General features: G+C 46.0%; 1 protein-coding gene across 1 annotated transcript in view; it reads right to left on the bottom strand.

The window, feature by feature from the left end:
* Window positions 1-2423: 2423 nt before the first annotated feature.
* The window catches only part of maml3 (mastermind-like transcriptional coactivator 3), a gene marked incomplete at its 3' end in the record, with an annotated part of 143661 nt that continues 124709 nt past the window's right edge, over window positions 2424-21375 (bottom strand). Inside the window, exons 4-6 of the mRNA XM_080462800.1 lie at window positions 10078-10338; window positions 7663-7741; window positions 2424-3517 (exon numbers count right to left, since the gene is read on the bottom strand). Coding sequence (XP_080318926.1) covers window positions 2424-3517; window positions 7663-7741; window positions 10078-10338 — 1434 coding nt within the window. The remainder of the gene's footprint in view (window positions 3518-7662; window positions 7742-10077; window positions 10339-21375) is intronic.

Genomic DNA, 21375 nt, shown 5'->3' with positions numbered 1-21375 from the left:
TCTTTTAACCAAGATTTCAAAATGGATTCAAGAGTCTACAAACATGGTGATGAAAAACCTTCGACACGTTTGTTGCTTCGCCTTTAGCGCGGATTGTTGAAGGTAAATGAGAGCTTTGATTTAAAAACTAGTTTCCTTTGTGGAATTATTTCCTGCTGTCTGGCGCCGCCCTCAAGGCCCATTAGAGTACTGCAGGAATGAGTTCATATTTTAGCACGTCGAGTTCCCGTAAAGTCTTTTCTTGGGTGGGTAAAAGGTGTTGAAAGACAGCAACAAGCTAACTTGAAGTGGATGTCAGGCGTTTGTTGATTGGCGGCAAGGACTGTCAATCATGCAATAGCATAGCCGTCCTCAGCTTTCACGAAAAATTAAAATAAATACAGGGTCATTTGGAAATCACACGGAGTTCAACGTTAATACTAGTCCCTTTAGTGGCTACTGGCTAACTGCTAGGTGGGTTTATGATTTTAGCCTCCTGTGTTGACGACATCATCGGGGCACAATCAAAACCTCCCGTTCCCATTGTGGGCAATTCCGGTTTGAACAAACAACAGAACTCAGCGACTTTCAGAGGTCCAACACCAACATACGTGTTTTAACAACGTATTACTCCCAGGTGATGACTTCTTTGAGTTCATTGTAAGGTTTCTGTTTAGCTAAACTAAAGCTGTTGACCAGGAACCCAAAAAAGACTTGAAGTCTGCATGCTCTCTTTGTCGAGGGAATCAAAGCGACGCTAACTCTGGGGTCATCCCTGCCGCACTCTGTTAGCCGTCCCGAAGTTTGTTTTCTTGAAAGCTTCTGGTCAGCAGTGGTTCGTTGTCGTCGAAAGCGCAGCGAGGAGGGGGGTCAGCTCGTATGTCTTCACAGTAGTGTTACAGTACAGCACAGTTACGTTCTTGCTGGGAGCGCGAGGGGGTTCTTATCGCCGCCGTGCGACGTAGAGCGGCGCCGCGCTGATTGACAAAGCGGCCGCGTCACAATGGAAGGGAGGACGAACACTTTCCTCAAGACACGACACCAAATGAAAGAGAAAGCTAATTTAAACTTTTTTTTCTTTTTCTTCATTTAATTGACAAAAGACACAACCAGCATCGTTGTTGGGAGGTTAAAAACACGGCGACAAACTGAATCGTGTGGGTGGGCTTCCCATTAGCATTTTTCTTGTTGTTATTTTCCTTAAAAAGAAGAAGTCACTTGTGGTGCTTGAATACATTCAGTGCCCAGCGGTCGCTTCGCTTCGCGCGATGTGGTTTGTGTCACACAGACTGAAGCTGTAATGCAATATTAGCTCTGTTAGCTGCCTCGCACACATCCGCACGTCCTCCCGGGCTCATGCTTGTTTTCTGTGTTTATCGTGTGTGTGTGTGTGTGTGTGTGTGTGTGTGTGTGTGTGTGTGTGTGTGTGTGTGTGTGTGTGTGTGTGTGTGTGTGTTTTGAATGCTTGCTTTAGCTGCCTATTCTCTCTCCCCCCCCTCTTTCCTCTGCTTTTCACTCCCATTGTCTTCCTCCAACATGCACACCCGTCATCCACGGCGACAACACAGGAAATGAAACTACGCTCGCTACCGCCCGCTTTAAAAAAAAAAAAAAAAAGAAAAAAGAAGAAGCCACCTGGGTTTGTTGCTGAGCAGCAGCACTAGAGGGCAGAGTCGCTCGCGTGGCACGACGGAGGAACATCGTTTGTTCTGGTGTGATGTGCACAATTTAAACAGAGAGGGAGGGAGAGATCAAGTGAAGAGGCTGAGAGAGACAGGGAGGGTGTGTGTGTGTGTGTGTGTGTGTGTGTGTGTGTGTGTGTGTGTGTGTGTGTGTGTGTGTGTGCGCGCACTAAGCGAGGCAATGGGAGCGTTGAGAGTGCTTTCTACTCCCTTCAGCTCCTCACACAGTTGAGAGATGTGAAGCTGGAGCTGGGTGGCACAAACACAAATAAATTGCTGTCTTGAGAACGAGTCTTCCTTCCCCCTTCCGTCAGTCTGCTGTTTTTCGATCGGGCTGCTGGCGGAGCCCGCCGTGTGAATGAGGCTCGCTTTCAAACGCCGGAACATGAGGAGGGGGCGGGGGGAACAAAATCATCCCGCGGAGAAAAAAGGGAAAACAAATGAAGCACACCTCTTAATCTCTATATTGGGTTTTCATTAATATGCACAAGACATAATGATAGCTCTCTCCATCACACACACACACACACACACACACACACACACACACACACACACACACACACACACACACACACACACACACACACACACACACACACACACACACACAAAACGAGAACACAAGAACTCAGTTATAACCTTGCTCATGTTTTATAAAACCAAAACATGCCAGTCCGCGTCGCTCCCTCCTTGTTTTACTTTCTCAGGATTTAAAGTTTGTCCGACTTCAGTTCGTTCAGTAAAAACTTTCCCCGTTGGCTATTGGCTCGGGAAAAACTCCTCCATCCAGCCGTCGCTGGAGTCCAGCTCCGCCCCCGAGCCGTCGCCCAATCCGAAGGCTCCGCCAGCAGAGGGCCCGCCCCCATATCCGTAGGATGACATGTCCTGATTAGCTGTCCTCTGGTAGCCCTGCGGCTGACCCCCAACCCCGACTCCCCCCGGTCCATAGGGTCCACCTCCACCGCCCCCAGCCCCTATTCCCGGCCCCCCGGGACCGGGGCCGAAGCCCCCCATCCCTGCCATCCCCTGGCTCATCACCCCCTGGCTCATCCCCTGGTTCATGACCATGGGCCGGGGCTGGTTGGTCCTGGGCTGACCCCCCATGTGGGGACCCATCATTGGGCCCCCCATCCCCGCGGCTGGGTTGCCCACCCTGGGGTCCATCCCCTGGCTCATCCCCTGTCCAGGGCCCTGAAAGTGTTGCTTGGCGATGCGGGGGGGCTGACCGGGCTGCATCCCATACCCGGGGGCGGAGCTGAACCCCACCATGTCTCCTCCCCCTCCGCCTGTAGTCCTTCCGACTCCTCCCCCCATGGCCTGCAGACCCTGCCCCTGCTGTTGTGGCCATCCGCCCCCCGCCATGCCCCCACCGCCTCCGCCTCCTCCCAGCATGCTTTGCAGTCTCTGGGCTTGGGCTTTGGGGGGGCCTTTAAGGGGCTGCTGGGTCATGGAGTTCATTAACATCCCCTGGCCTCCATATCCTCCGGCCCCGCCACCCCCGGGGCCTCCGGGCATTCCCCCAACCCCAGGGCCAGCCCCCGCCTGCCGGGGGGGCCCTGCGGCAGGGTTGTGCTGCGGTGGAAGACCCATGGAGGCTTGGACGCTTTGGCTCTGGTGCTGCTGCTGGTGGATCATTTGGCTCATGGAAGGGTTGAGTCCGTACAGGGACCCTTGGCCTGACCCCTGGCCGCCGTACGGGAGCCCCATGTCGCTCTGGGGGCCCACGGAGCCCCCCTGCCCCTGGACCGAACCCATCTGGACCATCTGCTGCTGACTCTGCTGCTGCTGGAGGAGGCGGGTCGCCCGGATGTTCTGGAGAGCTTGACTCCTGGAAGCCAGATCTTGAGGAGGACCTGAGGAGCAGAAAACCAAACGGGTTGAAACAAAAGTAGAAGAAGTGAAAAAAAAAACTTTGCTGAAGACGCCTGCAGATCCAGTAAAAACAACAACAAGCACAAAAGAGAGATGTGAGCTGAGGGAAAGATTTATATTCCACGACAACCTATTTACTAAAGAAACGAAAGCTTCCTGTTCGATTATGGTTCAACTCCTTCCGCACTAAAATGAAACTGAACACACTGGAGCAGCAGCGTCTCACTTCTCCGTTCTTTCCTGTTAGACGCTCCGCAGCAGCAGAGCTGAGGGGATCTGTTAGTGTGGAAATGGCTCTAAACCCTCTAATAAACCCACTCCTGACATCGTTTCACTAATCCCTCACCTCACAGCTCACACTGGAAACGTAACAGAGGAGAACTCCATCAGACATTCCCGGCTCGCACGGTGAGTCGAGAGCCGAGTTCCAGGTAACGTAACACTGCAAGACAGCCGTGAATTTTCCACAAATAACCAACCCGGGAGGACGGAGGGTGATGGGAGCGTCGTCATGTTTGCTCCGTTTGAAATGAACTCGGTTGCAGAATAAGTGCGGTCCGTTTGAGTTTGAATTGCAACATCTGCTCCCCAGTGAAATCCAAACACGTGGACCGTGTTATGTTAAAAGCGGGTCTTGGTTTGCTTGCAAATTAATCCTGGTGATTTTTAGACCAAAAATGTCCGAGCAAGCTGTAACAAGGCCAAAAACTCACACGTGAAAGGTTTCAGTTCAGACAGCAGGAATGCTTAGTGCAGTTCCTGATTTGTCCACTAGGGGTTGTTGTATTTTAGTAAGACGGTAGGCAACAATTTAACTCTAAAGACAGAACTGAGCTGCAGATGGTAACGATGCTCAAAGTGGAGAGATCAGCGATCTGATGGCTAGCAAAGCAGCATTAGCCTCAAAGTCCTACTGTGAGGATGATTATGTGAAAACGCGTACAGCTTCAAGGCAGGCTGCTGAGGTTTTCGTTTTCAATAGATTTTGTGAAAGTGGTTTAATTGCAATGATAGGGGAATTCCTAAAACTCCTTTCAAGTTTATGGAAACATTAGGATTAGGAGTTATTTTCCAACTCAAAAGGGGTTCAGAACGTTTTTTCCTCAGTTGATTTCCCTCTCTAGTCAACTTTGTTTACAACATTTGGTCCATTGTTAAAAATGACATTGTGACCATGAAGCAAACCAAATTTTCTTTTTCTTTTATTTGAACTTTGATCTGGACCGAGTGTCACGTGGCAGTGGAGTGACGAGCGCTCCTGCCCCAAAGCGACAACAACTGTGGTTTGAGTCTCGCTGGAACGTTTATTTGGTGGAAGCTCCGTCCATGAGTTTCCACCAACAGTCCAACGTGTTTCAGGTTTATTGGTGTTTGTGTTGTGATGGACTGATGACTGATGTCCCTTGTGAATTCTGTTTTCACTCATAGTGAGCCGGGACCGGTTCGGCTCGGCTCCAGTGCCTCAGGACCCTGGATCCGATTAAATGTTAAAGAAGATGGATGGAAGGATCCGGACTGAAAGTGTGAACAATGGTTAAATCACTGAAGCACTGCAGGACAGCTGAACTAACAGGTATATTTCTAGGCCATCGTCTCCCGCTGAAAGCCCCTCTTCCTCTTCACATTACCTCCTAGACTCGCAGACAGACTCTGATGGCTATAAATGGCTTTCGACTTGACTCTCCTCCTCCCTCTCAGCATTTTCTCCGCTCGCCATCTTCCTCTCACCCACTCGTCTTTCTCTCTTCCCAGCCTCTCCTCCTTCTACCAACCAGACCATCTACCTATTCCTCCCGTTGCAGCCCCCCTGCCTCCCTCCTCCTCCTCCTCTCATCCATCCTTGACTTCACCGGAACTCTGGGGGATCCAGGACAGACAAGTTGCCGTGGTAACAGGCAGAGCAGGATTTTTTTTTTCCCTCTTCTGAGAGACGAAAGAGAGAAAGAAGGAGGCTGAAGAGCTTGTGAGCACCAACTGATGCGTCTGACGGAGACGGACAGAGACGACAGGTTCAGTTGCAGGATCTGGTTCTGTCGGCTGTTTGCATACAGATCTGTATGTTCATGTGACACCTGCTGATCTGCACAATCTGCCAAGTGCCGAAATGTCTTGGCAGTCCACCATGGACACCAGTAAGACATAACATTCTGATCACCTTCCTAATATTGTGTAGGTTCTGTTTGGTTGGTAAAACAACCCTGAACTCCTCTGAAGGTGTGACAGTGTATCTGGCGCCAACATGTTGGCAGCCGATTCTTTAAGTTCTGGAAAATATGAGGTGAGACCTCCACGCATCGGACTCGGTTGTCCAGCACATCCCACAGATGCTCGATTGGATTGAGGAGGCCGAGTCAACACCTCTAAAGCTACGTTCACACTGCAGGTTTTAATGCTCAATTCCAATTTCTTGGTGAGACCAGATTTCTTTGCGTGATCATTCACACTACATTTTAAACGCGACCGCCATCAGACTGCCGTGTGAACATTATCCGACCCCAGAACTGGCTGTTGATGTAAATATATATGGAGATTCCCTGACACAAAACCTCGGGTTTTTTTAAAAGGTTAATCCCGTCTACCATGTCCATTTCTTCCATTTTTTTCCTTACATATTTTGGCAGTGCTGAATCGGCGCAGCTACGTGACGTCAATCTCATGTCAATGATATTCTTCTATTTCTGTCCTTGCTGATTTTATAACGTGTCTGTAAAGTGTCTTGAACGGCACTATACAAATAAATTTAATTATTACTATTACTATTATTATTATCATTATTAATGCTGTGGACGTTGCATACATGTGACTTGACCGTTCAGACAGCGGTCCCATTGAAAGACATTAGATACATATCCGATTTGGTACCACATATGATAGAGGCCTCAGTCTGCTGTGTAAAAATCAGACATGGTCACTTGTGAGCAGAAAATCTGAATTTCCCTGCAGTGTGAACGTAGCCAAACTGGCTGTTGTGCTCCTTGAACCATTCCTGAACCGTTTTATCTTTCTAACCCTTCAATGAAAGGGAGCAACATGGCTCACTTAAGTAGATGTCAAAATATTATAACCCATGTAGAACAAGGCTCAATGCACCCAATGACTTACCTTCTTTTAATAACATATCCAGGCAAAACGTGTTCCCAAAGGTAAGTCATGCAAACGCACCAGACCATCCATGCCGTGTCAAGGAAAACCTGATGCAACACACCAGACCACTTTCTCCCACTGCTCCGGGGTCCAATTCTGATGCTTTTGAATTGGATGAGGTCTGGATGGGGACTGTGACTGGTGTGAGCCTATGCAGCCCAATACACAACAAACTGTACCATGCTCTGCTGGTGCTGACAGAAAAGTGTCTCAATCTGTATGTTGGACTGGACCAGACAGGACACTTCTTAGCCTCCCATGAGCCTCTCACACATCTTCCTTACTCGGACCACTTTGGATAGATATCGACCACTGGACTGGAGACGCCTGGCGAGAGCTGAGAAACCACAGTTTTCGAGATGCTCTCGCTCAATTCTCCAGCCAGCAAAATATGGCCTTTGTTTTAAAGCCTTCTTCTGGTTCATACACATCAACGTTGAGGTAAAAAACGTTGACTTGCTCTATAAGTGGTGTGCTCTTCGGGCCAAAGAGCGCCACAGTCCTGCATGTCTGTAATGAAAGTCATCATGCCTGACGATGAGCTACTCTGCACACTCAGCTGTGTTGAAGCAGGGAAACATCAAGCAGCACTACGACCCTCCAGGGGTGCGACGGCCCACCTCTGCTCCAACACAGGCTATAATGAAGAGATAATCAGTGCTGTTCACCTCACCTGTCAGTGGTCATCACGGTATGGCTGATCAATGTTCAACATGCATCACTTATTGCAGATCAAACACGTCTATGTAGCTCTAATCATTTTGGATTTTACACAAAGCTCTAACTGCAGATTCACAAAAAACAAACAAACAAACAAAATCAATTTTCTAATGTGGTCATCAATAAAAAGACTGAGTGATCAGTCGGGTCTTGCCTTGAATTATTAGAAAATCAATTGGGGTGAGACCACTCTTGTAGCAGTGCATACGTTGGGAGCATTGTTGCCGGTGTTGAGGTGAATGCGTGCGTTAGCGGGGCTCACCTTGGTACTGATTGACTTGGGGGTATGGATTCCTCTGGCCCTGGCCCAGCTGTCTGGGGAGGTGCTGCTGCTGCTGGAGCTACGGAAAGAGACAGAGTTTCATCCACATATAGTTTTACATAACAATCAGTGCTAAAGTAAAAGTTCTGGTGAAGGCAGCGGTGTTGGTAACAACAAGGTGTTGGTACAGTGGAGTATGGGTTGATTTTAGTGATGAGTAAGACACTCCTGAGACAGATGTTAGGTACAATTTGGACAGATGTTTGATGCGGTGGATGTCCGTACAACAAAACGCAGACAGATGTTTTGGCTTGTAGAAAGAAAAACTGGTATCGGTGACGACAGACAGATGTTTAAATTGACAGAAACAGATGTTACTATACTCCAGCAAAGACAAATGTTTTGTACAATAGAGACAGATGTGGGAACTGTAAACATTGATGAATGTTTGGAACAATAGGCAGATGTTTGACATCATGCAGACAGATACTAAGGGGAAGTTCACCAGATGTTTGGTAGAATAGACAGATGTTTGACATGGTAGAGACAGATGTTACCATGGTTAACGTGAGGTAGGTTTGGCTCAGTACTGATCAACGCCTGCATTTGAGGTAGGAGATATGTTGGGTGCAGTAGGAACAGATGTTTGGCTCAACTGACCCAGATGTTCTCACAATGGAAGTTGGACAGATGTTTGGTCGAACTGACAGATACTTAGATATCCATATTTAGAGCAAACAGATGTTGGTGCAGCCAGAGTTAAACAGATGTTCAGCTGATAGAAACAGATGTTAGTTTAACCAAAGACAGATGTTTTGTACAGTAGAAACAGATGTTGGTACTGTATGTGTGGCGCTGTGGAGAGAGATGTTCCACACGATGCAGACAGATAGTGAAGATAAGTAAACCAGATGTTTGGTACAGTACACAGATGTTTTAGATGGCAGAGACAGACTGCTTCAGTTAGTTTGAATGCTCTTGTAAACAATGTGTACAGATGTTGTGGCCATGAGGTAAAGGCTATTTGATGATGTTGGTACTGTAAATGTTGGGCAAATATTTGTCAGAGTGAAGACGGATGCTGTCATGATGGAGGTACGATATATTTGTCACAGTAGAGATCAGCGTCAGCAGTTGCGGTAGGAAACATGTTGGGTACAGTTGAAGTTAAGCAGATGTTTGACACAGTACAAACAGATGTTTTGGATAGTAGAGACAGATACTGGCTCTGTCACAGTGTGAAAGCTCTTTTAAACAATGGCCCAGATGTTGGTGAACACCAGGTAAAAGCTATTGGACCTGGCAGAGATCAACGTCAGCTCTGTTGAGGTTGAACAGATGTTGGGCGCAGTGGGGACAGATGTGAGCACAGTTGAAGCTGGACAGGTTGTTATACATGAAGCGATGAAGAGTTTTTGTGTGCGTTAGATTAGTATACATCACTTGCATGATGCTCTTTAACTTAAATAGCATAAGTGTGCAGCGTTAAACCACAGGCGTCTATGATGCTCCGTCACAGCCAGAGTTGTATTCAGGTCTGAATAATTTAATGGGGAGACTTAAAAGGTTTAGTTGTTAATAAGCAGCCTGGGACTTTGCAGTATGAAAAAAAAAAACTTGTTGCTGGACAGGTCGCTCATTTAAACGAAGGTATGATACCCAGTTAACAACACGGAGTGAACCCCAGCAAGAAGGGGTTCTTTTCAGACACCTTATATTTGTGCGTCTCTGTATGTTTTTGCACATCCAATTAAAACCAACGTGGTGGGTGGTGACTTCAGAGTTCAGAACTCTTTAACACTCGATTCCCTCACAGAGAGAGAAATGAAAAGAAAAGACCACATTATCACAGCAGGCGGCATGTGGCGAAAACACACACACACACACACACACACACACACACACACACACACACACACACACACACACACACACACACACACACACACACACACACACACACACACACACACACACACACACACACACACACACACACACACACACACACACACACACACACACACACACAGCAGAGATGAAAAGGAAGTAGTGAAGAGGGGGCTGGTTGAGGGTAATTATACATGCAACAAGACAACAGTAAGGAAGAAGAGAGGATGAGCTGCACAGACAAATATACGTGGATATAACAACAAACAAGACGCACGCACACAAATGATCATTTAATGACGTGACACAGAGGCCAAACGGCCTTCTGAAGACCCCGTTACACGTTTCGAGTGAAAACGCATCGTGTTTACGTTTTTCTTTCCAAAAAAGTTTCACGTTTACACGGCAACTGTCGTGTAAACAGACGCCCAAAACGCAGCAAAAGTTTTGTGTTTTCACTTGAAATGGTTGCTGTGTAAACGGGCGCTGAATCTGTTTGGTGAAAGGCGAGACGCAGCGTCTCACCTGCTCTGCCAGGAGCTGCTGCTGCTGCCGCTGCTCCCTGAGGAGCTGCTGCTTCTGCTGCTCCATCATGTGCATCTGCACCCGCTTCTCCTGCTCCATCGCTATCATCTGCTTCATCATGGCCGCCTGCTGCTGGTTGCCCACGTAGCCCGGAGGTGGACCCGACCCCTGGTTGGGCCCGACCCCGGAGGCCACGCCGCCGGCGGGGTGAGGAGGTGGGATGGCGCCGGGCGGTCGTGACATCCCCACAACACCTTGCTCCTGCAGAAACACGGAAGAGGACTGTCGATCAGTCAGCTGAACATCACATACACTCCATCATTACATAGGCTGCAGCCGACAGCCGGCAGGTCGGAGTCTTTAGATGAAAACAGAGAGAAACGATTTGCCGTCTTCTACTCAAGCTAACAACAAAATTCCAAAATCAATTTCCAGGAATACTGAATCACAGCCTGGCAACGGCTCTGAGCCAAGAAACAGCCGACAAACCTGTCATGTCATAAAACAGCTCGTTGTTCGTAATACTGCAGCTGCAAGAAGCCATTATGAGCACTTCATCATTTTCAAATGTTCACTTCTGTCCAGCTAATCTTGGAAAAACCAAAGAGATGGAAGAATCTGCAAATGCATTTTCACTCCCTGAATTCAAGGTTCAAGACGACGCTATCCATCTTCCACGCCGCTTTATCCAGTCCGGGGCCGGAACTGGAGCCGATCTCCGCTCACTAACGGCCAAGGCGGGTTCATGATCACCAGTTCATCACAGGAAATGCAGGGAGAACATGCAAACTCCACAAGGCCTAGTCTGGATTCAAACACATGACTATGAGGAGAAAGTGGAGACCTCTGATCAACCATAAAGCGACAGTGAAACCAAACTCTGGCAATATACAAGAAACTCACTCGAAACATACAAAGAGCATGATTTTGATTTTCTTAGAAAGCTTACAAACCCTCTGGACCCACCGGACCCCCGACTGGGGATCTCACAAAACAAGGACCTCAACAAATCAAACTTCAAAATGTGATGTGATCCATTTATTATATGCAATATTGAGATGTAAACAATGCATACATTTTTTTCAGAATTATCGGGATGAGCCATTTGAGTTGGTTTGGGTGTTTTGTTGGGAAGAATGCTGGTCATCTCTTGTTAAAAGTTCCAGATTCTGCTCAAAGCTCATGAGTTATTTTTCTAAGGCCATGTTTACACGACATCGATTGACTGGACAGTGCATCATTTTCCATTTTCATTTGATAAAATTTGCACATTTAGAGTTTGAAACTCATCACCACACATTCTTCAGAAACACTGAAAATGCTGTAGTTTACATGTCAGGCCACTAGTTGGTGCTATGTTTTAGTAAAACAACCACTCCCACATGCATGCAGAGAACAATACCATAAGAAAATTCTAGCCCCTTCAAACTGTGTTTTTTCACCGTATCTGCTGTGTTTAAAGAAAAGTGTCTCACTATATGCAGACGATGGTGTGGTAAATGTTTGTGAACGCAGAAAGCTGTTAAAAAGACCTACTCGCACAAAAAAAATCTACTCGCACATTGCAGAAAAACAATTGAAAGTGTAGTGCTACATGTTTCAGAAGAGTTTCCCCGTTAACACAGAGATCGGCCTGTTTCAAAAACTGCACGGTAACTTTGAAGTGAAAGCAGTACATAAGTTGTATTGGGAGCGGGCGGTCAGATGAGCGGTCAACAGGAGAAAAGATCCTAAGACTTTATTGCAATACGATAAAAGCAGGAAGAATCAAAGGACAATCAAAAATCAAGTTTAATGGCACAAGCTCATTGAAATCAACAGGTTTATTGCATCATGAGCTCAGCTGAACCAGACGTGCAATACAAAGTGTAAAGGTCCTAAACTGCTGTGTCGCCACTGGTCAGTTAATTGAGTGAAAGTTGAAACTTTATCAAGCTTTTCGGGAGGGTGAAATTAGTTCTTAATGACTTTGAAATGATTCTAAACTTTCCTCTGTGATTTGTGCTGGGAGAAGCCTGAAACTGTTAATCAGGTGTTAAACTGGCGCCGTTTCACTGCAGGTTGCTCCGTGTTTTGTGGTGAAACTGTGGCACTAATGGTGAGACGTAAAGGACTTTCAGATCGAGCAAAGTTTGTTGTGTTTCATATTTTCTTCCGGAGTTTATGTCACAATGTTTCTCGGGCCCTGTTAACACGAAAACTCTTAGAGTGAACCATTGTTTTTGCATTTTCGTTTCAGAGTTTTGCGTTTCCATGGAAATGCTTTGAAAATTAAGTAGTTTCATGTTGGGCCACTAGTGGGTGCTGTTGTTTGTTTTTGTAATGAAAGTTGGATCGTTATTACGGTGACTGTCAAAATAAAACTACCAAGTCCCAGGAGAATATGGACTGGGAGTCGTGACACTCTGGAGGAAATATTCTTTTTGTCCGTCTACTGAGCATGTGCACAACAATTACTGACTACGATTTTCACTTGAAGTCCTGCAAACTTGCCGTCTCAGCGGTCTCCAGGTTTGCACATGCCTGATTGAAATGAAGAGGTCATCGTGGAGCTCTGCAGAAGCCTGAAAAGGCCCCATTCATTCAGATCATTACCGTTAAAGCAGAGACGTTGATAACATGCAGGACATTGGATGCTCAAGGACTAAAGATGAGGAAAACTCATCCAAACTAATGTGTTTCCAGCAGAAGGATCTTTATGCACAAGAGGGAGTTCTTATCGAACTTTCAAATATCAAGTGTGCTTCCCTAACGGTTGAAATATCCCTGTGAAAGCCTATTTTAATCCTGTTAGTGAAGTTCAAGGAGTAAAACCAAACAAAAATGGTCTGAATTTGCTGTTCATCATCCAAAAAAAAGGTATTTCAGGGGCTGAAAACTTCCTTCTCCATGTGTCACTGTTACGGCTTTTTCATAACTGAGTGCCACAGTTACATCAGGTGGAGAAGAAATGCGCCCTCGATATGCCGGTGGAGTCGTAGTGATCCACAGTGACAGCTTTACACAGTCTGTTTTGGGCACAACGCTGCAGTGAAGCATGAGGAAGTGTTTCAGCTCACAAAGACTCAGTCTGTGAATGAGAACGAAAAAGCAGATAAAGAGAGAATCGCCTGAAGATTCGGTGCGTCGGGCCACCCTGAGTCCTCCCAGTGGGGCACTGGTTTGTCCTCGCTGCATATATTATCTCCTCATTAGCATATAAAGAGCACTTCCTCCTCCACTCAGCCGTATGCTAATCTCTAATAGGATGAAATGGCCCGCTCCGGCCAATGGGAGCGGAGCGTTTATGGATCTATTAAAGGTTAGACAGCTGAACGAGAGTGGACATCGTTTAGGCCTGCCAGCAATTGAAAAAAAAAAAAAAAAAGAAGAGACCTGGGAACAGAGGAGAGTGTTTGCACATATGAAAATGCACCAACACACATCCCCACACAGGAAGAGACTGTACAACAAATCACATTTAACTGCAGGGCAAAAATGAAACAGCAAAAGCAGGATTACGGCGGCGAAATCACAGCGTTGGCGAGAGTCTGTAACATACCGCCATACTCAATATGTTTCCAAAGAGCCAAAGCCTCATAATCCGTGTTGAGGCTCTGCTCTTCTTAGAAAGGAGTTAGGTGGAGATAAACCTCATATATTAGAGCACAAAAACATAAAAACCCCCGCGGAGCAAACAAGAATGGGCTGCTTAAGACTGGCTCACCAGACAGCCAGACCAGACTGATCGATGCTCGCGAGCTACGTGTCTCATCTCCGCCTGGCACGTTTCTTCTGCCCTGGATGGCAGCAGAGCAGCGAGGAGGAGGAGGAGGAGGAGAAGAAGAAGGAGCGAAGGAGGAAGAAATGCAGTGCCACCACGTCACCAACTGGTGGCAGTGTCGATCTTCAAACGCCGCCGGTGTGTGATTGTGTGTGTGAGTCTCGCCGGCCTCCTCTCAGCAGATGGCTCAATCATGACGGTTCTGATCTACGATCTCTCCCTCTCCCCCACTCGCTCGACCTCTTTTTCTTCCTTTCTCTCCAAACAGCCCTCCACCTCCTTCACAAAACTCCCTCCTTCCTCTCCGCAGACAGCGAGTCGTGTCCACGCCGCCACGAAGGAGCGGGAGATGGATTAGAGAGGGAAAGTCCAGGAGAAATTCAGATGTTGCCGTATTTGTGAGCGGGGCAGCAACCAAAAGAAGCTTTAACTTCAGCACACAGTCGAATAAAGAAGAGACACACGTGACAGACGGGATGAAAAGAAAGCAAGTGAATTAGCAGTTGTATTAGTATTATTTCAGTGTTATTAGTACTTTGCTCAAGCGTTGCTAATATACAATGAATTGAATGTCACGCCAATAAAGCGTATTGAATAGGACGCAGGTATCCTCTTCAGAATGAAAAAGCAAATTAAATTAATTGAAGCGGAGAGAAAAGAGCATGTGCGAGGAGTGAAAAGAAGCAGAGGAGCAGAAGGAGCAACACAAGAGGAGAAATCGAGCGCCGCTCTCGTTTTAGTGGGAAGAAAAAGGAAAAAAAAAATGGAGGAAGGAGTGAGGAGGTGGTGAGCCAAAAGAGGAGGAGTGAAAAGTGGGATGGATGGAGGAGAGGAGAGGAGAGGAGAGGAGAGGAGAGGAGAGGAGAGGAGAGGTGAGGAGAGGAGAACAGGTATCGTGGCAACAGTTGCTGTGGCGAGGAGCAGATGGCGCTCTGAGGAGCGGTTATGGCCGCCGAGGAGACTCAAAGAAACTACAGACACTTTGACCTCTTCTCACGAAACCATCGTATCAGTCTGAACTCACACATGTTGTTTCACTGGAAGGTTTTTCAATCAGGGATGCGAAATTTATCGAAAAGTTTATTGGTATTGAAACATCAACACAAGCAACATATCCATCGACAAAAGACTGACAGAACTGCGATAGATCATGTTCGCCATCATTCGCAGTACCCGTGGCAAACTGCACAGAAAAAAAAACCCATCAAGTTGTAAAGTGTTCGGTTTCACTTCATCACTCCAACGTTACCGCATACCTGGTGAACGCCAAGAGAAAGTGAGCAAAGACAACTGCTACCCTGGCTATTCGTACGAAACTTAAGATGAAAAAACTAAGAAAAGAATAAACAGTTAACAGCCCAGTTACAGTTGGCGTAAAAGAGAAAGAGCACTGTTATTTCGAAGAATTCAAAAACACAAACAAAAGCACGTCATCGAAAATCTTCTATTTATCTCAAACAATATCGTTATGTCGTATGTTTACCTGATAGCTATATTCTATATATATCTTTACAAAAGGTTTTGATGGAGAACGCGCCCCTCCAGGAAGGTGTAGCTCTCCACAGTCCAGGGAAACGCTCGCTCTAACGTTGCTCACTGATTGGTCAGAGGTCAGCTTCTCCTTATCGAAGCAGCAGAAAAAAAGCTCAGACCTGCTTTAACAGGTGTTAGTAGTTATTAGCAGCTAACATGGTGCGGAAAACTAATTCTACATAAGAAAGTGAAGTTAAAAGATGTTTCCAGTGAACGTTGAGCAGCTTCCCCCGTCTGCTCTTGTTCATTCTTCAGGTTTAGATTTAAGGCCCCGTTTACCCGACAAGTGAAAATGCTAAACGTTTGTTACGTTTTTGGAGTCCGTTTACACGTCAATAGTGATCAGAGCCACTAAAACACAAGTGTTTGTAAACGGCTCTAAAAGGTGGAATTTTTTCGAAAACGTGACGGCTCTCCGTGCAGCTGGCGGAAACGCCGCTTCTGCTCCGGGTCCTGGTCCGGGCGCAAGGAACTAGTAGTTGTGCACATGCTCAGTAGAGACAATCAGAACAATGTTTCCTCCAGAGTGTCATGACTCCTGGTTCATCTTCTCCTGGGACTTGGTACTTTTATTTTGACAGTCAACGTAATGACAATCCAACTTGGTCGTCTGTCCATCAGAATGTCTGTGTTCTCCCTTTGTTAAGGTTTAGAGAGGATTGTTCTCTGCTGCATGTGTGTGTGTGTGGTTTCATTACAAAAACAAACAACAGCGCCCATTTGTGGCCCAACATGAAAACTACATAGTTTTTAAAGTTTCTTTCGTTGGCGTGGAAACAGACATCATTTTCAAGAAGTTTGCACTGTAAACACAAAACCTTTCTGAAATGAAAACAATGCAATTTTACTTGAAACTTTGTCGTGTATTCCGGGCCTTATTTTGAAAAGCTCCCTGTAATCTCTGGCAACCCCCTGGTGTGACTCGGGACCCCGGCTTTGGAACTAGCACACTAATAGACGACTACAAAGACACTTGATCCACAGAGTTTTTACAGGTGAAACTCACGGTTTGGAGAAGACAGCGTCATCAGCAGAACTGCTTCCACGTTTTGACATAATTTACTTAAAGCTTCCATAATTTGCGTAAATGACAAATTGGAGTGATGATTCTCAGTTCTTAACCTCCATCATCATTCTCTCCTATGACTGTATGACAACAGTTGAACTCAGCTGGCCGGACACTAAAAGATGAGAACGGAGAGGAGAGTTGAAAGTGTTGCAGGTCGATCAGCAGGATGTGTGTGCTTGTGTGTGTGTGGTTTGTGTGTTTGTGTGTGTGTGTGTGTGTGTGTGTGTGTGTGTGTGTGTGTGTGTGTGTGTGTGTGTGTGTGTGTGTGTGTACGTGTGTGTGTCTGAGGCTGTCAGCTTTATTGGGTTAGGAAGCATGGAGAGCCCAGGTGATTACATTACACGTGAAGTGAGCGGAAATGTGAGAGAGACACTGTCCATGACCGGTGCGGCAGGGATATGCACGCGCCATTTTAACCGCGTTTAAACGTACGTCGGTGCGCCCGTCCGCGGCCACGCAGCTGTGAGATTAAAGGCTGCACATGCTCACCACCAAGCTGCACAGACACATGAACGCATGAAGCCACACCGGCAACACCAAAGGCAAACAACAGCACAACGTGATGCCTGACAGCACACACACACACACACACACACACACACACACACACACACACACACACACACACACACACACACACACACACACACACACACACACACACACACACACACACACACACACACACACACACACACACACACACACACACACACACAGAGTGGCTATAAGAGGAGCAGTGCCTGGCAGCAGAGTGTGTGTGCTCTCCAGAGTGCCTCACATCTGTCACCCACTTGTGTAAGAGAAGGAAGGGGGGGGGGGGGGTGAGAGAGAGAGAGGAGACGCAGAGTGAGGGTTGGATGGATGAGGAGATGCTTCATTAGACCCTCACAGAGAATACAGCTGCAATCAGGTCGAGACGCCGAGCGGAGGGGGACTGCATCTGCTCGCTATACGTTTTCCTGCGTCCGCCGTAAAGCGGCGGCGCAGCAGGTGATGCTTTGTGGCGCGGCGTTTTAAAGTCAGCTGAAGGTCACAGATTCCTTTCACAGCCAAAGCTTTCCCGCATCTCGCCGTCCTTGAGCGGCGCTCCGGTCGACCTTGCACTCTGACCCCTCCGGCGATGGCTGAGAGGTCCAGTCAGAGTGACTGGTTTCTCCGCACAAAGCCCGCCTGGTTGGTGGAGCCGAGACGTATTCTGCCTTTTGAAGGGCTCTGGATGTTGAACGTAGCTGCATGCGGAATGAATAGAACGATGAATTATCTTTTAAAAGCTCTGAACGTGGCCATGGTCCTGCAAGACCTCATGTTTGTATATGAAGAACTCAGTCTCGGCAGTTTATATGTGTATATTTGTCAGAGGCTTGATGGCGTTTAAAAGGTTGCCGCTCTAACAACGGCGAGTTTTCAGTCCTCTCTATGTGGAGTTTGCAAAGTCTCGTCTGCTTCCTCACACAATCTAAAAGCATGCCTCTTACATTAACTGTTGCCTCTAAAATGGTTTCCAGTTTGACTATTTATCTGTTAAAACCCTGTTTGCAGACATACATTAGAAGTCCCAAAGCATTTTGGACCAGTTGCAGTCACTATACAGATGTTTTAATGTGACGAATCAAAAAGAAGACAGGATCATCTCACCTTGGTGGAATTTGTCCACCAATGATCATTTTTAGCCATGAAAAGCAAGTTAACAGACTAATGTTGACCAGTTAGTGTTTAAATGTATTCAATAAGCGGAATCTGCACTGGGTTCCATGTGAAGTTGTTCTGTAGTATACACTGCAAAAGAATATACACAGAACCCTTCACTAGTGCTGGTCTGAGTCAATCCATCCCTCAATAACTTTTTTATGGCTACAAAAACCATGTTATCATGCAGAAATGCAGTATAAAAAGCCTTTGCATTAAAGATAGATACTCGCGTCGCCAGAATAAATACCTTTATGAACAGTGGCGGACCAGGCTGGTTTTTTCTGTCCCGTGGCGAAGACTGTTTATGACGAATACTGTTTATGACGAAGACTGTTTATGACGAAGACTGTTTAGATGAAGGCTGTTTATGACGAAGGCTGTTTATGACGAAGGCTGTTTATGACGAAGACTGTTTATGACGAAAGCTGTTTATGACGAAGACTGTTTATGACGAAGACTGTTTATGACGAAGACTGTTTATGACGATTCACGTCTCTCCTTCTGCTGCAGCTGCATAAAAAAGCGGCTGCTATTCCCAAAACTTCTGGGGGTTGAGGACGGTGACATACGGCAGCTATTCATGGTTTTGGAAATAATATAATGGCAAATGACATAATCCTGAATCCTGCCAAGGAAGTTGTAGTGAGCGCAGATAAATTGGACTGGACCTCAGTGCTGCGGTGCGTTCAAAGACCTCTTGGAAAAGTAAATCTTGAAAATGGTTTTGACAATAATTCTGCAACCAAATCTCTTTATCTTCTCCTTTAGTCATTGTCGGTTAACAAAACCTCTATTAAATCAACACAACTATATTTTTGTTCGTGCAGCTGCTACAGATGCAGTCAGCTAGCGCTGGAGAGTGAACTCTGTGACGATCCAATCAGAGGGCTTGAATACACCGATGTCACCCTAGGCCTTCTAGAAGGCCCTGAGTCGTCAATATCAAAATCTGATCGGTTGAAGCAGCAGCGGGACCGACGCTTGTTTTACACTGCAGACGCCTGCAGAATTGAATCAGGGAGATTTCTTTACCCTGGCAACAGGTGATGGCTGAAATGTGATTGGTTAAAGCTTTAATATGGAAGTACAGTCTGGAAGCAGGAGACAGGAGAGAAGCTATGAGAGGAAGTGGACAGCCAGTTTGGAATTATTTAATAAGTATTCATGGACAAAATATAATCAACATCCGTGTGTGATTCTGATATTTTTCTTAGGCCTTCAGAGAAGGCCTTCCAGGCCCTGATGGCCGCCACTGACAAAAAGTTAAGGATTGTCATTCAGCAACCGTACCAACAGCAGCTCAAACTGTATTAATCTTTATGATAAAACGGAATTGTTAAATCAATTCACACATACAGCAAACACTGCGGTCAGGTAATAATATATAAAAGGACAATGACCTCTAAATGATTCACTTCTCCCACTTTAAAAAATAAAATAAAATACTTTACTGCCAGGAGGGATGAGTCTATTATTCTAAAAAAGTACATTACATTGAATTGAATGTTTTCAGTTGCAAAATATCCATAGATCCTCATATAAAAACTGAAATAGGTCATTTAACTCTGTTACAAAAAGATCCCGGTGAAGTTTCAATCTTTACAGTTTGTTAGGATTCATCATTGAGGTAAATCACCATGTGAGAAACACGGCTGTTTAACATGTGTGTTTAAACACATGTTTAATGTGCAAATGGCAAAAGTCAAGGACTAAAGCACTTGATGAAGTATCTGATTAAAAAACAAATGTGCTGTACAGTATTAGAGCGGCTGGTTAAAACATTAATAGGATTCATGTTATGCAGCGCACACACACACACACACACACACACACACACACACACACACACACACACACACACACACACACACACACACACACACACACACACACACACACACACACACACACACTAACCCCAGCAGATGGTGGAGCCAGACCTCACAGTATTAAACCATCCCCATGGCGCCAAAGGTAAAGAAGACATCACTTTGACACACACACACACACACACACACACACACACACACACACACACACACACACACACACACACACACACACACACACACACACACACACACACACACACACACACACACACACACACTTCTATGCCTTAGCGGAACAATACATCACCTACTGGCAATTTTCTTTCTTTTTCTTAACAATGGCTGAAAAGTTGATGAAAAAACAGTGATGGAAGAGTAACTTGTGGTGTTCCACAAGGTTCATTTTTGGGATCTAAGTTATTTACACTTCATTTAACAACATTTTCACAATATCAAAGAGGTGTAATTTTGTAAATTATGCTAATTTATCTAGTTCTGCAAATGACATGAGCATTTTTTTTTCTAATAGTAAAAAGGGAACTGACAGTTTTGAACAAATGGTTTGACAATATTAAAATATCTCTTCATGAAAATATTGCTGTTCTGGATAAAACTATGGAGTTGCCATGTTTATTCTCCATGTTTCACTTATAGTGCAAATACTGTGTTGAGGTTTGCAACATGAATATAGATTCAATAATTAAACTACAGAACAGAGATAATAAATTAATAAGCAATGCTGGTTATTGTACACGAGTCTGCAAATTCATTATTCAAATGCCATTGCAAAGTTCTTTATGTCGAGGCACTTTTGGAAAAGTCCTCATAATATGTGTGAATGTGTAAAGACCCTAACAGTGTACAAAAACAAGTACACACACACACACACACACACACACACACACACACACACACACACACACACACACACACACACACACACACACACACACACACACACACACACACACACACACACACACACACACACACACAGAGAGAGTTCATCCCAGAGGACAGTTCTATTTAAACTGCAGGAGAAGGTTCTTGCTCCCCACAGAGGTCTGTTTAATCTCTAACATCTCTCCACTCTAAACCCAAACTGGCCTATTTCTGAATCTTCTCCTGCACACTCACATACGTAACAATTTGAGGGGAAATGTCGAAGTGGAATACACGTAAAACAAAACAACAAAGCGCGGGGTTAGCAGGGCTTCCCGGGTTGATCCTGTAACCTGAACTGAACCGACGTGGTGACATGCAGGGACGCTGTGAAACGCATGCAGGCATGCAGGAGCGGATCCGTTATAAGTAAACGAATCCCTGCAGCACGAGCGAGGCGCTGCGCTGAACCGGGGGGATTTCTCTGAGGACACGGGATGCCACCCACAGACAGCGTGTCACTTCAC

This window comes from Lipophrys pholis, assembly GCF_963383615.2.
Source record: "Lipophrys pholis genome assembly, chromosome: 5".
NCBI classification, from domain to species: Eukaryota; Metazoa; Chordata; class Actinopteri; order Blenniiformes; family Blenniidae; genus Lipophrys; species Lipophrys pholis.
Note: the sequence above shows the minus strand (reverse complement) of the source record. Positions and strands in the feature narration are given on the sequence as shown.